Source organism: Ascaphus truei, chromosome 11, assembly GCF_040206685.1.
Source record: "Ascaphus truei isolate aAscTru1 chromosome 11, aAscTru1.hap1, whole genome shotgun sequence".
In the NCBI taxonomy this organism is placed as follows: domain Eukaryota; kingdom Metazoa; phylum Chordata; class Amphibia; order Anura; family Ascaphidae; genus Ascaphus; species Ascaphus truei.
Genome location: NC_134493.1, coordinates 18,625,279 through 18,642,907, shown reverse-complemented (window position 1 = coordinate 18,642,907; position 17,629 = coordinate 18,625,279). Strand labels below are relative to the sequence as shown.

Sequence of the window (17,629 nt, the reverse complement as noted above, 5' to 3'; positions counted from 1 at the left end):
ACAAAAAGTAATTTAATGAAGGGGTTAACCCTCCCGCTACCCAACTGCAAGGCCTAAACACCCATCTTTGGGGCTAATACCCCCTTCACCAACCCTCGCTACACACAATAAAAATAGTACAAACACAACAGCCCCAAAACCCACCTCCTATGCCAAAATAAACATTACAATATTTAATTAACATCATTACACCCCCCCGCACCCCCCATAATGAAAAAACATTTTTATTTTTTAACATACAGGGTTAATACCCCAGGCCTTTGGTAGTCCCCGGTGGTCCTGACGAGTGTCCGCAGGCCCCACAGTGCACCAGAGGGAGGGGCCCACAGGGTCTGGGGTCTCCGGGTGTCCCCGCTAGGCGCAGTGGGCCTCCAGGTGGTCCCTGCGTGTCACCGTGGGCACCAAATGGGGTCCACAGGTGGGCCCACGGGTGTCTGGGGGTCCCCGGGTCAGCCCCACAGGTATCTGAGGTCCCTTGGGTGGTACCCACGGTGGTCTGGGGCCCTCGGGTGATCCCTGCGGGTCTGCGGGGCCCCCACAGATTAATCAATTTAATACAAGCAATAACCAGATCAACAATGAATTAATTAAACCATTAACCAATCAAAACAATTCATTAATAAAACAACTCGGAATTATTTAAAACAGTAACCAATCAAACCAATTAATTACTAAACCAACTCGAAATGAATAGTAACATTAACCAATCAAAACAATTAATTAATACAATATTAATGAATTAATTGAAACGTTATGCTACAAAGAAATACATTTAAAAAATATCAGAAACAACCATTAAACGCATTAGCCAAAAACGAAAAACAATCGCCAACATTTTATTTTAATAAAGCAGAAAAATACCAAACAATTACATCCACATAATGAACTGAAATTGAAAAAAAAAACCAGCAGCAATACAAAGCCAGAAATGCCCCACAAATATTGTCCTAATAATATATTGATCTGTACCCTAAAGTGGTACAGATTAATAAATTATCAGTCAATGTGCCCCCCCAAAAAATTCAAAAAACACATCCAATGTAAAAATCTGTAAAATAATACATTTACAAACATGCAATATATTACTTACCATTAGAAGCGCTGGCCCTCCGACTCCCGGGGAAACAGGAAGCTCTCGTACCTTGAAGGCCTCAAACAGCATCCGATGCCATCCACCATGAAGATCCGGTTCAGGAACCCAAATCTTCTTTCTTCTATCTTAAATCAGCTTCTTCTATCTTCATCTGTCACCATTTCTTGATCTTCTTTATCTTCTGTCTTCATCTGTCAATCCATAAAACCGCATGGTAGATCCCAACCGATGTTGTCTCGTCGTCTTCTTGGGCTCAAATGAGTCTTACATAGGGCTTGTGACATCACATTTTGGCTGGAACTGGTTTAAAAGCCATCTGATTGGCTGTTAAAATCATGTGCCGACTTTAATTTTGTTTTTTAATGACGTCACTTAAAGGGAATGATGCCAGCCAATCAGAATGGCTGTGCTTCATTTGCCTTTAAGATGACGTCACTAAGCCGGCGTCACATGGTATCTCAGGCAATCAGATTGTGGGAACCAATTCCACAATCTGATTGGTTGTTGCACACCATGTAACTCCCTTTGGATGACGTCACATACTTGACATAGAATGACTCCATCACATGCACTGTTATCACTGCTTTGTGAATCCCACCGCAGGCAGTATTGTGCTATACAGTAAAGGCATTTATCGCACTTAAAAGCACTTATCACTGCTTTGTGAATCGCACCCCTAAGTGATTTACTCATAGTGAGTGTAATTGGTTGATATTGGAATCCAAAGCACAACTGTATTGAAATCACACAACTAATTATGAAAAATATTGTAAACATGCCAGTGATTTATACTGTACGTGTACATGTTCACAATGTGGCAATTCCAATATATGTTGCCAGTTACAATTGTAACATGAAAGATTTTGATCTCATTACATTATAAATCCCTCCTCCCGTCTCGGTGAGCTCTCCCTAATTACCACTTAGATTGTAAGCCCTTTGAGGCTGGGACCCTCTTTCCTATTGTTACTGTCATGTCGTAAGTGCTTATTCCCAGGGCCGCAGACAGATTTCCTGGGGCCCAGGACTACAGTTGTGAACGGGACCCCCTCTCCCCATCGGCAGTGTTGTGAGCCCCATTTCACACCTCACGACCCCCCATTTCACACCTCACGACTCCCCACCCCCATTTCACACCTCGTGGGCGCCCTCTATTGCCAGCCCTGCTTCACATGTATTTCTCTCTGTCTCAACTCTTACACTCCCCCAATCCCATTCTCCCCTGCCTCACATGTATTTCTCTCCCCTCCGTCTCGCCTCTTACTCTCCCCCAATTCCTGCCCCCCCAGCCTCACATGTATTTGCCTCCCCTGCGTCTCCTTCTTACTCCCTCTTTTCCTCACTCACCCCTCTCTCCTCTCACTCACCCCTTCTCTCTTTTCACTCTCCCGCCCTTCCGTCAATTATCCCACTCTCAATCATTCCCTCCCCCTCTCACACAATATATACCAAAAAAAGACCCCTCAATGCAAAAAACTTCTCACCCCCAAATACATATGAAAAAAATCCCCACCCTCCCAAGTATATACAACCTCCCTCACCCTCCAAATAAATACCCATCCCCTAATTACATACAACCCCCACCTCTCCAATACATATAAAAAAAAACAATACATATAACCCCCCAATACACAAAAAAAAGCCTCGATACATATAAAACCCACCAAATACATCAAAAAGACCCCAATGCAACAAAAAAAGACTGCAAAGACCCAATTGCATCTAAAAATAAACCCCCAATGCATCTAAACCCCCAATACATCTAACCCCCCAATACATATTAAAAAAGACCCCAGTGCATATTAAAAAATACCCCAGTGCATAAAGTATTAAAAAAGACCCCAATACATCTAAAAGAACCCCCAATACATCTAGAAAAAAAACCCAATACATCTAGAAAAAAAACAATACATCTAAAAAAGACCCCCCAATACATATAAAAATACTGCCACCCAAATACATATAAAAAAAATAGACTTACCTTACGGATGGTCAGGCCGAGCCTGGTGACTGCAGGAGGGACGGTGACTTACAGGGGGGAGGGGCGTTGACTGCCGGGGGGGCTTATGACTTCTGGGGGGTGACTGCCGGGGGTTGACTGCCGGGGGAGCGGTGACTGCCATGGGGTGACTGCCAGGGGACCTGTGACTGCCGGGGATACCGGTGACTGTGGGGGGCCCTGCGGCCAGTTAGAGCAGTTGCCGCCAGGTTCCGGCTCTCCCCACCTGCAGGCCTCTTCCTCTCTGTCCCACGCCAGGCCCTCTGACTTCAACGCGCGCCGGGCCTCCACTCATGCCGCCGCACGCCGGAAGCTGGGCCAAGCTTACTTCCGGTGCGCCAACGTCAGAGAGGCCCGTCACGCGCTGATGTCAGAGGCCCCGGCATGGGACAGAGAGAGGAAGAGGCCTGCAGGTGGGGAGAGACGGGCCCAGCGGCAACTGCTTTGTCTGGCCACTAGGCACCCCACCACCACCGGGCCCGGGACATTTGTCCCTTCTGCCCCCCCTGTCGGCGGCCCTGCTTATTCCCATTATGTTATATTATTTTGTAATAATTGTGTATTACTGCTGTGAAGTGCTACTGTATGTAAATAAATGGCACCATATACAGTACATAAAGATATACATAAATACATACAATGTATACAGTAGGTACAGCAACTTCTTACGGTATCTCTATTATGCAAAAAAATATTTACAGTAATCTTTTGAATATAGGCATATTTTCACAGTCTAAAATGTAAGAGTATATATTGTGATACATTTAAATGTACAGCACATTTAGAATCCAGATTATTCAATTTATTTTTACCTTTCGAATGTCTTGTTTATATTAGCTAGACCTGTAATGTATGTGTTCATCGCTCTGCTGGTGCCAGTTTCTTACATACTGTACAAAGTAACAGTGACTACAGACTTGCAATGAATGCCTGAATTGTTGCTACTGACAGACTAATGCCACTAGCTGGACTAAAGCAGCGGGGGAACTGTGTAGCTGGAGGAAGGCTGCTTTTGCTTTTTCTGAAGCTTGGAAAAACAAGCATTTGTTTCTCCCTGATGGCAATACAAGGTGTTGGTTGCAAGCATCTCCACCACAAGTAACTAATTGCAGTACTGTACATCATTTTCTCTCAAACCATCATGAAGTTTAAGTTGAGTATGTTGTCCCTCTTTGTTGCCTTAGTTGGTATATTAAGTTTCATATTTCTGGTGGTTGCCATTGGAACAGATTTTTGGTATATTATTGATGCTTCAAAATTGGAAAAAATGAATAACTACTCTGATCCATTAAGCTCACATTCAGGACTTTGGAGAATGTGCAAATGTAAGTATTTCTTAACATGATTGGCTTCCTTTTATGGTTAGCAGAGAAAATCTAAAAAATGCATGCTGTGTTTATGTGTTCTGAATAGCTATAATGCTAGATATTGATAAAATATAGTTATTTCCACCTTGTGCTAGCCAGTTACAGTAGAATGAATCATACTGATGTCATTTGCATTGCTTGCTTTCTTCTGCAGTTAACAGCAAATGTCTCCCTCTGATAAATCCTTTCTGGCATGGGAACCAAAACTTCACCGACTCACAGAAACAACTTTTAAGTGAGTTTAACTTCTTTCTGTCTTCTTACAGTACATTTTATATCATTGTTATTCATACAATGCAACAGTTTGTAATTTGGCAATTTGTATTTGTCAATGTCAAAAAAATCCTTGAACACAAAGGGGAACTGCCAATCTCAACATGGAAATAAAACTCTATATATGCCCTAATAATTATCTAGTAATAACTATACGCAGCAGGCATATTTTGAATGATTCAATTACATTTTAACCTATTATTTAAAACAGAGAGAATTTAGTAGCACAAGAAGCATTTCAGAATGTAAAATGGTATTCTGCTGCTAAACTAGAATTTTAAGATTATACTATATTATTCATCAGATGGTGTTAATCTATGTAATTATAAAATCAGCATGGATGTTCAGTGTATGTAAAGAAACATAATACAAGTCAAAATTAAATGGAAAAATGGAGGAACATACTGTACATTTGCTATAATTTTGCAGCAATCATTTCGTATTTTAACGACACTTTGTGTAAATATCTAAACCTTACAAGAACTACAGTATCTGTCTTTTTAAAACATTTTCAAAATCATGACCTACTTACACATATTATATGTTTGTTGAATGATTTACAAATGAGTCTTTGTAGCTCTTCTGATGAACATTGTTAAATCTATATGGTTTATATCACCCATGGAATAAGACAGAAATAATTGCTGGATGAATATGAATTGCATTGTGTTGATCTTTGAAGTACTGTACTTGTGCTGGTACATTATCGCCCCTTGCAGTTGTTCTATGGTACTACAAGGATATGTAATGAATATATCTCTTTAAAATATTACATTTGCTCTTCATATATGCAGAAACTGAAAATATGTTACATAATTTACATATGATTGGTTGCCACATGAATGGGAATGAACTATCTCAAAGTTAAAACCAGTATCAACAGAATACTGTATAGTTATTTGCTGTATTTCAGAATGATAAACAATTTGTGTAAAACTGAATTTATTTAAAGTCAAATTAAAGCAGAGATTGAGAATTTGAGAATTTGTGCATGTGTCTGTTTTAGAATTCAATCATTTGTAATACATATATGGCTTTTTACACCTATTAATATTGAATAATTAAGTTACCTGCAATTCCATGCAATAAAGATAAATATGTCACATTTTTTGGGGTGTTTTATAAAAAGTGCCTTTATTGGATGCCTCTTAAAATATGGATTTCTAAAACTCAGTTTTGATAAACAGAATTACTACAATTTGCAGATACGAAATTGGTGTGAATATGTTGGTGAATATTATATATTGCAATTAGAGATGGGTGAATCCACCCAAATCCGTTTCCTGGATTTTCTGGCATTTTCAACCCAAAATTAATTTTGCAGTGTAAAATCCATAAATGGATTTGGACATTAAATTTTGCACAGATTCATCAAACCGCCATTGGATAAAACCCAGCGAGGGATTTGTAGAATCCAATCCTTGGATTCAGCAATCCGTAGATGGAAGAATCCGCCAAAGAATTGCTGAATCCATGGATTGGATTCTACAAATCCATTGACGGGTTGCGGGATCCGCGGAGGTGTATTGGTAATAATAATAAAAAAATCCGCATAACGCGAATCGATCTTTTTGAGATTGATCCGCTGAAATCCGTGGACCAAAGGAACCGGCGGATCCGCGGCAGATCCAAATTAGCCCCAGAAATCTCTGATTGCAATTACATACTGCCTATTGCTTTGTAAAACAACATGCATGACATATTTAGAATTTTAGATTAGATTCTCATCCAAAATAAATATCCTCATATCTCCTATCATATCGATATTGCATGTGTGGAATTTAGTGCTCACCATTACTTGTTCCAGAGCTAATGTTTACCTTGGTTTTTCTTCTGTTATTCACTTGTTTTGTAAGTAAATATCACATATGAACCTTACCCTGTTACTATTGTTACCTATTCAGTGTGCAAATAGTCTAGTCTATTGTCTGGAGGTGTACAGTAGGTATCCTTTACAATAATCTGGAAGTGGCCAGACTGCCTAATCACGTATACCACATTGGAACACTAGATATGAGATATGGAATATGAAATGTAAACTGTAATGGTGTAGGGAAAATACATTTTGCCCGTTAAACTACATAGACAACAACCAACCGTGACATAACTGACATGATGATTTGGACCTGCCACTCCTTGTTGAATATTTAAACAATAAGCAGATTATGCAGAACTGATTCAAAATGTTGCATACATACTTTAATAACAATACTTGTATATCAATACATTTGTGATACTGTAGGTTGAACTTGATGAACGTACTGTATGGCTTTTTTCACCTCATCTACAGTATGTATCTACTATGTTATACTTGGCAACATTTCTGTATTTTCACGCAGTAAATGTTACAGTACATACATTTGTCTTTTCCTTGGTTTAGTGAATCAGAGTTATCAATATTATGGTTTAGATTTGTTTTCTTGTAGATTTCAAGAGGTTTGTGATTTTATGGGACCAATATTACAGCTTGTCATAGATTAAATTGCTGTAAAGTGTATAGAGGAGGTCATGAAAGCTGAAAATAGTGCAGTTCAGCTCGAGGGTCACCCGATTCCCATCCTGTAAAAAAGAAAAAGGTATAAAACCATCGGGAATGGATGAGGGCTTTTCTTAGTGTTCTCTCTAGGAATGGTCATGTTTCCCTAACTTTATCCTATTCCTCCTTTTTATTTTATACCACTTGAATTCTTCCTAAAGTCTTCTTTTCTAAGTTCTATTGGTTTTCTTATCTGTACTGTTTCTTTATTCTGCACATCTCATCTTTCTCTCATACTTCAGTTCTTCTTCAATACTCCTTCCCTGTTACTTTTACTTCTTCTCTCCATTTCTGCCTATTGTAGTGTATTGTACTGTATGTCTTTATTTATATAGCGCCATAAATGTACATAGCGCTTCACAGTAGTAATACATATCATATAAATAACAAATAATATAAATCAGGTCATGGGAATAAGAGCTTCAGACATAAAAGTAACATTAAGGAAGAGGAGTCCCTGCTCTGAGGAGCTTACAATCTAATTGGTAGGTAGGGAGAACGTACAGAGACAGTAGGAGGGAATTCTAGTAAGTGCGTCTGCAGGGGGCCAAGCTTTATGTATCATGTGTCCATGATTATCCAGTGCTATTCATATGCATCTTTAAGCAGATGTGTCTTAAGGTGGGTATTAAAGGTGGATAGAGAGTGTGCTAGTCGGGTATTGAGGGGAAGGGCATTCCAGAGGTGCGGGGCAGAAGTGAGAAAGGTTTAAGGCGGGAGAGAGCTTTAGATACAAAGGGGGTAGATAGAAGACATCCTTGAGAAGAACGCAAGAGTCGGGATGGTGCATAGCGAGAAATTAGGGCTGAGATGTAAGGAGGGACAGAAGAATGTAAAGCTTTAAAAAGTGAGGAGGAGAATTGAGTGTGAGATACGGGATTTGATCGGAAGCCAGGAGAGGGATTTCAGGAGGGGAGATGCGGAGACAGATTTAGGAAAGAGTAGAGTGATTCTGGCAGCAGCATTTAGGATAGATTGTAGGGGAGACAGGTGAGAGGCAGGAAGGCCGGACAGCAGGAGGTTGCAGTAATCGAGACGTGAGAGAATGAGGGCCTGAGTCAGAGTTTTAGCAGTCGAGTAACAGAGGAAAGGGCGTATTTTTGTGATATTGTGAAGGAAAAAGCGACAAGTTTTAGAAACGTTTTGAATATAAGAGGAGAATGAGAGAGAGGAATCAAGTGTAACCCCTAGGCAGCGTGCTTGGGCTTCTGGGTGAATGATCGTATTTCCAATAGTAATGTGGAAGGAGGTAGTAGGGCCAGGTTTGGGAGGAAGTATAAAGAGCTCTGTTTTTGCCATGTTAAGTTTCAGTCGGCGGATGGCCATCCAGGATGATATTCCAGAGAGGCATTCAGAAACTTTGATCTGTATAGCAGGTGTAAGGTCAGGGGTTGAAAGGTAAATTTGTGTGTCGTCAGCATAGAGGTGATATTTAAACCCAAAAGATGTGATTAGGTCACCTAGAGAGAGTGTGTAAAGAGAAAAGAGAAGGGGTCCCAGGACAGAGCCCTGGGGTACCCCCAGAGAGAGATCAATAGAGGAGGAGGAGGTGTTAGCAAAAGAGACACTGAAAGTACGATGGAAGAGGTAAGAGGAGATCCAGGATAGAGCTTTATTCCGAATACCAAGAGTATGGAGAATGTGAAGGAGAAGAGGGTGGTCCACGGTGTCGAATGCTACAGAGAGGTCGAGTAATATGAGCAGAGTGTAATGACCTCTGTCTTTGGCAGCATGGAGGTCGTCAGTTATTTTAGTGAGGGCTGTTTCAGTAGAGTGAGCAGTGCGGAAGCCAGATTGTAGAGGGTCTAGGAGAGAATAGGTGTTGAGAAAGTGTAGCAATCGAGAGAATACAAGACGTTCAAGAAGTTTGAAGGCAAAAGGCAGGAGGGAGACAGTGTGGGATGAGAGGAGGCAACAGATGAGATGTTCTGACGTATGGATTCCACCTTTTCCTTAAAAAAGTCAGCAAAGTCCTGAGGTGAGATGGAGGAAGAAGAGGAGGCAGCCGAGGGTGGTCTGAGTAAAGAGTCAAAGACAGAAAAGAGTCGGCGTGGGTTAGACTTGTGTGTTGATTAGTGATGAAAAGAAGGTTTGTTTAGCCTGAGAGAGGGCAGAGTTAAAACTGGATAGCATAAATTTGTAGTGAATGAATTCTGCGAGCGTATGAGATTTCCTCCAGAGGCGTTCAGAGGAACGAGTGGAGGAACGCAGCATGCGTGTGTGGGAGTTTAGCAGGGTCTGGGGTTAGAAGGGCGAGGACGGCAGAGAGAAAACGGGGCATGAAGATCAAGAGAGGAAGATAAGGCAGAGTTCTAGTTCGTGACCAGGTATCAGGGTCTGAAGCAGAACTGAGAGAGGAGAGGGAGGAGCGTAAAGTGGAATCAAGAGCTGGTAGGTTAATAGAGCGCAGGTTTCTGCAAAAACGAGGGCGAGATGGAGATGGAGAGAAGCGAGAGAGAGAAAATGAGACGAGGTGATGATCAGAGAGAGGAAAAGGGGAAATTAAGAAATCGGAGAGAGAGAAGTTTTTTTTTTTTTTATATAACTTTGATTTTATTAGGTGTTTTGGTGCATACATTATAACACCATCCATTAGCATTTGTAACTTCACCATTTCTTTGTTTCCAAACACTAAACGTGACACACGTGACAGACTTAACAAACCAATGAACATGACGGCAGGGTAACGGGATGAGGGGAGGGGCGGGAAGGGGGGGGGGCCAGAACGCGACCTTGATCACTGCTGGGCGGATACAACTCTTTTCACTTTCCTCTCTATCGTATCTTGTTGGTATTAGCGTGCCGGGTCAACGGCTCAGCCTATCGGAGTGGCCCTACTTCCTTGAGCTCCCCTATACCTCGGGTTTTCCTAGTCACTGTGTGGTCAAGAATCCATTTGGTCAGAGGAGAACTCATTTATGGTTATCATTGCAAAATTGTGGTGGCATCTACTCCTGGGATGTCTGTTTGGGCCAACCAGGGCGCCCACACTTTTAGAAAATTTGAGCCGGAGTCATTGACTAAACTCGTCAATTGTTCCATCCGGCACACAAACCAAATTCTGTTCCTAATTTTGGGTAAAATTGGTACCTCCGGTTGCTTCCACAATGCTGCGATCTCACATCTGGTGGCTGTTGCTAAGTGTGATATCAATTTATGAGTGGCATTCGATAGCCCCCCGGATCCGCTTGCCCACAAGGAACAGCCATGGGTCCAGGGGGATCTCCACTCTGATCAATTTTTGAAGCCAATCTCTAATTTCCGCCCAAATCGGAACCACCTTCGTGCATGATCACAGCATATGGCGTAAGTCAGCTCGTTCTCCGCATTGCTTCGGGCAAAGCGGGAAGTAACCTCTGACAAATTTGGCTAATTTTGTTGGGGTGTAATACCACCGCATTAGGACTTTGTATGCGTTCTCCTTTAATGTCGTACAGATAGAGCTTTTGGCTGCTGCCTGTAGGATGCTGTCCCAGTCCTCGTCCTCTAACGTCTCCCCTAAGTCGGCTTCCCATTGTCTCATATAACTAAGTCGGGGTTCGTCTTTTGTCTCTGGACAGATCACTTCCCTGTACATCCTAGAGGTTAGTCCCCTTGTGTCCATACCTCTGGAACACAGCTGCTCAAAGTTTGTTCTCCTAGGCCGAATTGGGGTTTTGTTGTAAAATGCCCTGATCTGGATGTATCTAAAGAATTCTGTATTGGGCATGTTTTTCTCTTCTTTGATATGAACAAAAGTTTTGATATGCTGTCTCCCCTCCAGATCATTTAGTCTAATATACCCAGATTGAAACCATTTTGCGAAGTGTGAACTATCCATCCCTGGAGCAAAGTCCGGATTACCCCAAATGGGCGTCATCAAGGAGTTTAGTGTTGTGAGAGAACATTTAAATTTGGTAGACTCCCAACCCTTCAAGGAGTTTGATATAGCCTATAGCAGAGTCTGAATTCCCGACCAACACTTTTTAGGTAACCATATAAGGTTCTGCAGCTCAATGGGCGCACAGCAATCTTTTTCTAGGGCCATCCATCTCCGGAGATCCGGGTCCGTGTGCCACTGTATGATTTGGCTCAGTTGGGCTGCTTTGTAGTAGGCAAACAGGCAAGGCACCCCCAACCCCCCTCTCGAGGTCGGCCTCCTCAAGATATCTTTTTTTATCCGTGGGCTTTTTTTATTCCAGATAAACTTCATTATTCTAGACTGCAGCGAGAGGATGTCATCTTTCAACAGGGGGGTCGGGAGGGCCTGAAAGAGGTATAGCACCTTAGGTAGAAGATTCATTTTAACACTATGAATTCTTCCAATCCAAGAAATGCCATACTCCTCCCATCTACTGAGATCCTCCCTCAGTCTTGAACAACCTGGGATAATTTGCCTTGTATAGTGCTTTAACATCTCGTGTTATATATACCCCTAGATATTTGATCATGGAGGGTTGCCAGTTAAAATTAAAGTTTAATCCAATTAGCTTTTCCATTGGTTTGGGTAGATTTATATTGAGGGCTTCTGATTTGGCCTGATTAATTTTGAACCCCGATATTTGTTTAAACTGCCCCAATATTGCGAACACATTGGGCAGGGAGGTGAGAGGTCTGGATAATGTCAGTACACATCATCCGCGTACAGCGCCACTTTGTGCGTCTGCTCTTTTACTGTTATTCCTGACACATCTGGGCATAATCTCAGGTGTGCCGCCAAGGGTTCGATACAGAGGGCAAACAGCAAGGGGGACAGCGGGCAACCCTGCCTCGTGCCACTACGGATTTGAAATTGTCCTGAAGGGAACCCCTGATGTCTCACCCTTGCTGTCGGCCCTTCATACAGGGCCATAATGGCTCCCAAAAGGCATCCCTCGAAGCCAAATGCCTCCAGTGTCCCTCTTAGATAGGGCCAATCAATCCTATCGAAGGCTTTTTCTGCATCCAGACTAAGTACCATAGACGGGATATTATGTTTTTGGGCCAAATCAATAAGATCAATTACTCATCTGGTATTGTCTGCCGCTTGCCTTCCTCCTATGAACCCCACCTGATCTGGGTGAATCAACCTAGGAAGGACGTTACCCACTCTGTTGGCTATAAGTTTTGAGAATATTTTTATGTCCGTATTGATCAAAGAGATGGGTCGGTAGCTCTTGCAGTCTGCCGGGTCCTTACCTGGTTTATAGATCAGGGAGATGGAAGCCTGGAGCATTTTTGCTGGGAACGAGGCCCCTTGCAGGACCGAATTAAAGAGTTTTAACATATATGGTGCTAATATTTTCATATATTTTTTGTAGTATAGGTTTGAAAAGCCATCTGGTCCTGGTTCCTTGGCTGGCTTGAGCGACTTTACAACTGCCGTTAACTCTTCTAAAGAGAAGTCTGTCTGTAGGGCCTCCCTCTCCACCCTGCTCAACTTTGGCAACTTTGCCCCCATTAAAAATTCCCGCAGATTGTCCCTCATTTTCTGACTGTGTGTGACCTTACCTCCATCATAGAGCGCCTCATAGTAGGATTTGAATTCCTCTACGATTCGCCTAGGGTTGGAGGTAAGCTCCCCCCCTTGTGTACGAATAGATTGGATGTGGTAATTTGGTGTTTTATTTCTAAGCTTGTTCGCTAAAAGGGTGTCCGGCTTGTTCGCCTTCTCAAAGAACTTACGTTTAGTCCAACTCAACTCCTTTTCCACCTGGGAGGTTACTCGAATGTTTAATTGGTGTTTGATATCCGAGATCTCTTTTAAAATAGCGTCCTGCTTTAAGGACTTGTGTTACAGTGAGTGATGCCAATTTCTCCTGTAATTCCTGAATCTGGCGGTCCTGCTCCCTCCGGCGCCGAGCCGCCAGAGACATCAGAGATCCCCCGAGGGTGGCTTTATGTGCCTCCCACAACGTGGAATGTGATGTCACGCTACCCTCGTTCTCTACAAAATACACTGTGATTTTGTCTCATCTCCTTCATAATGGCTAGAATTTTGAGTAGCAGCTCATTAAGTTTCCAGTTTGCTCCAGGTCTGTCTAGTGAATTTAACGTGCACCGCAGCTCTATTGGTGTGTGGTATGACCACGAAATATCGTGTATCAATGTGTGGGAGACCACCGGGACCAGTCTATTGGATACAAGGAAATAATCTATCCGGCTGTATCTGTTATGTGGGTGGGAGTAAAACGTAAAGTCCTTGTCCTGCTGATGTTTTTATCTCCAAATATCTACTAATTGACAGTCTCGTAGTCCTTGGGTAATGTTTAGTATGTCCTGTCTAGGTGGCAGGTTAGTAGTTGTACACCTATCTAGGACGGGGTTTAATGTCCTATTGAGGTCTCGCGCTACAATTATATTTCCCTTACAGTAGCTACTTTGTGAAGTTTCTGAAAAAAAAGGGAAAAAAATGCCGGCGCTGGCTCACATGGGGCATAAACAGAGGCCAACATGAGGGGCTGACCCTGTATGGACCCCACGAGGATGAGGTATCGTCCTTCTCTATCCGCTATCGTTTTGTCTACTTGAAATGTTATTAACAGTGTTGATCAAAAAAGATTTGATCAGAAAGGTAACCCTCTATATAGCACTCTAAACCTATATAGTGTTTAATTATGGACATAAAGGGTTGTCCAACAATTAGTGCTGTCAGAATCACTGTAGAAGTCAAAAATAATAAAATTTTATTACGTCTTAATTGACTTTAAAAACACAGATGCAGTATTAAAAATCCCCATATAAACGTGGCTATAGTGGATATTGATACCAAATAAATATTGGAAATCAAGCTCTATTTTGCAATATCCAATCATCCAGACCTATAGGTATGTAGTATAAAAAAACTGCTGAGACGGCTTAGGTTTGTATCAGAGACAGCTACTCCTGTATAAGTGATACATTCACAAACTATGTTACAACAGGTGCTGTCTTGGATCCCTTTTAGCAAGGGTGTAGCTAGCCTTTAATTGGCTTTGTATGTAAAGAGAGATCCAGCAATATGTCTTTATATAAGTAGTTGGAACATTGTATATACTCAGAATGTTATGTGATACAGATGTCTGCCCGTATAGTCATACACATTTAGCAGTGGAGTGCTTGAGAGCCCGAAAAAATCTTAATTGCTGGCTATGTGTTTTAACCACAAAAGTATCTGTTTCCATTGCTATTGCATAAGACACCGCCGTGATATACACACTACCGGGAATTAAATCCTCTATTCAGAACATCACATAGATTGTACTGTGTAATGATAAACAGGTAATGTCATAAGCCAACATAATAATAAACAGATGTACCCAGGGTCTGCAGCAGACAATTTTGAGTGCTGCAGATAATGATTCGTTTCTGGTATGTATCAAGCACTAGTAGTATATGTTGCCACTGTTTTTGCAAAAGATACAGACGTGATATGCACACTGCTGGAGTATAATATACCCCGTTGACCTATTATATCACACTGATTTTGCAGTTTTACAATGACCAGGTAATGGCATGAGCCGAAAAACATAAGCCACAAATGTACTCAGAGTCTGCAACAATATATATTAAGTTGCAGATAGTAGATAGGTCGCTGCACAATACAAGCCTGCTCATCTGCTGGTGTCTGGATGCTGCCACTGAGTGTGACGTCACCGCCGTGACGCACTACGTTCCCCGACGTACTGTACGTTTCACGTGTTACACACGCTTCATCAGGGGGAGGAGGGATAGGAATATGATCCTGACGGTGAGTCTTAAATACACCTTTTGGGTGCCTCCCCCTATCAAAATAGGCAGAGTCTGACCCAAAAGGGGCTGTCCGGTCCCTAAGGGAAGTGGAACCTGAACAGTAACAGTGTCTCTTGAAGTAATTAACCCTACGTTTTCAGACCTTTATTGGTAAGAGTTGACACAGAATGCAAGAATGTATAGATCTTGTAATGGACTGTATATAAATTATAGTACATAAATAAATGAAATAAAGAATGTGTTTGTATGATTAATGTGTATATTTATTGTTGTGAATAACCTCAGGTACGTATAGGTATGTAGGAGTGTTCTAAGGTATATAAGACCTGCAGGAATAATATACAATGCAGGTCAATTAATTGCAAACCTACTGTATATGCTAATGTGTGGTACAGTATGTGTAATATAGAAGTGTAGAATTGCATGATGATATCTACATAAGAATAGTTAAATAAGCTTCCCAAATTAAAATAATAATTATATACAACGATTGAGATAAACATAGGGTGTTAATTATTTTACCTTGTACCTAATAGTAATCATGAGACCTTATCATTATATTGAGAATATAGCTAAGGAAAGTGATGTGCTTGTGTAGGAGTGTATACTTAGTTATGTAAGAGACCTGCCCCTATTGGTCAATGCAGGTCAAATTACGTTTAGGTTTAACGAATATGTGATATGTGTAATATACTGTGTAGGATTGGGTGATGTGTACACTAGGTAGTATAATTAAAACAAATTCAAAACAAAAACCCAATGAATAATATAAATTGTGAATATATTAAGTTAATAATTATTAATGGGTATATTTGTGTAGGATTGTATACTAAATATATAAAAGACCTGCCCTTAATGGTCAATGCAGATCATAGTTATTTTTAGGTGTAAATAATATGTGATACGTGTAATGTACAGGTGTAGGATTGGGTGGTGTATACCTTGACTTAACCGTTGATGAATTTTAAACTATTGAATAAAAAAACCTTTAATATCGTGGTGGTGAAACTTATTTTATGGTGTTGAAAATAGAACACATTCTCATTTGTTATGTAAGGGTCCGACATCGTATAAATTCAAATAAATGGTGTAAATATGAACCCTTCATTAAGTCCATTTGTGGCCAGAGTTTGGAGTTGGAAAATCCAACGACATTCTTGTTGCAATAGTCGTTGGTCCCAGTTACCTCCTCTTTGATCCTTGCATATGTAATCTATTCTGCAGAAATGCATAGCTCTGGTATCACCTTTATGGTGTTCTATCACATGTTTTGCAATAGGGGTATCTTTAGCATTGCGGACATTCCCCACATGCTCTAAGATCTTTGTCTTAAGAGGTCTGTGAGTCTTCCCCACGTATTGAATACCACATTCGCAGGTCATCAGATATATTGTACCGCAGGTTAGGCAATTAATGAAGTCTTTGATCTTAAAGGACTTTGTATTGGTGGAGTCTTTGAACTCTTTTGTAACTGACATGAAAGAACACGCTTTGCATCTAGAACAAGGATAGGACCCACAAGGTTTTGTGCCTAACCATGTTTTAATCTGATTTTTATCCAGATTCTATCTACCAATCTATCCTTGATGTTTGTATTTCGACGATAGCCTGTTGAAGGAGTATCTCTAAGGACTTTCCTAAGGTCAGGATCCTCAAGCAGAATATTCCAATGTTTTTGTAGGATGTTTCTAGTTGTATGTGATTGATTGTTGTATGTAGAGATAAATCTAATCTCTTCATCCTGTGGAATAATCTGTTTGGGTACCAAAAGATCTGTCCTGGGAGTGGTCAATGCCCTATAGTAGGCTTTTTTGATCAATTTTTGGCTATACCCTCTTGATTTAAATCTGTTGGACATGTCCTTTGATTGTCTTACAAATTCTTCAGTAGAGGAACAGTTTCTCCTCAATCGAAGAAACTGTCCCACTGGAATGTTGTTGGTCACATGTCTAGGGTGATTGCTGTTTGCTCTTAGCAAGTTGTTTGTTGCCGTGGGTTTCCTAAAAATACTTGTGGCGATAGTGTCATCCTCTGATCTTGATATGGTAATGTCTAGAAATTCAATTCTAGTTTTGTCAAACTGCATTGTAAGTTTTAGATTGTGTTTATTGTGATTTAAACAGTTGATAAAGGCACGGAGTAGTGTCTCAGTACCTTTCCATATCAGGAAAATATTGTCAATGTATCTGACCCACAACTCCACATGCTCAGTGTAGTATTCGTTGGCCTCTATGAAGACCACTGTTTCCTCCCACCAGCCTAGATATAAATTGGCATAGGTGGGAGCACATGTGGTCCCCATAGCTGTACCCTGTATCTGGTGGTACAGGGTATTGTGGAAAATGAAGAAGTTGTGGGTCAGTACATAGTCCAGAAGTTTGAGGACCAGTTGGTTATGGGGTACACAGTCTGTATTTCTTGCCCTTAGAAAGTGAGCTACAGCTTCTATACCACTAGTGTGAGGGATGCTAGAGTAAAGCCCCTCTACATCAAGGCCAACTAAATATGAATCTGGATCTAAATGGATGCCTTCTAGTTTACGCAAAACATCTGTTGTGTCTTTGACAAAGGATGGTAAAATTTCAACAAATGGGCGTAAAACTTTATCTAGATAGACACTTGTATTAGAGGTGACATTTCCTATACCGGAGACTATTGGTCTACCTGGTGGA

The 17,629-nt window shown here is 41.2% G+C and overlaps 1 protein-coding gene across 1 annotated transcript in view; it reads left to right on the top strand.

Moving 5' to 3' along the window:
• The first annotated feature begins 4,069 nt into the window (after positions 1-4,069).
• The window catches only part of TMEM114 (transmembrane protein 114), a 67,985-nt gene continuing 54,425 nt past the window's right edge, over positions 4,070-17,629 (top strand). Inside the window, exons 1-2 of the mRNA XM_075565162.1 lie at positions 4,070-4,417; positions 4,614-4,694. Of these exons, the coding sequence (XP_075421277.1) occupies positions 4,234-4,417; positions 4,614-4,694 (265 nt within the window). The 5' untranslated portion in view covers positions 4,070-4,233. The remainder of the gene's footprint in view (positions 4,418-4,613; positions 4,695-17,629) is intronic.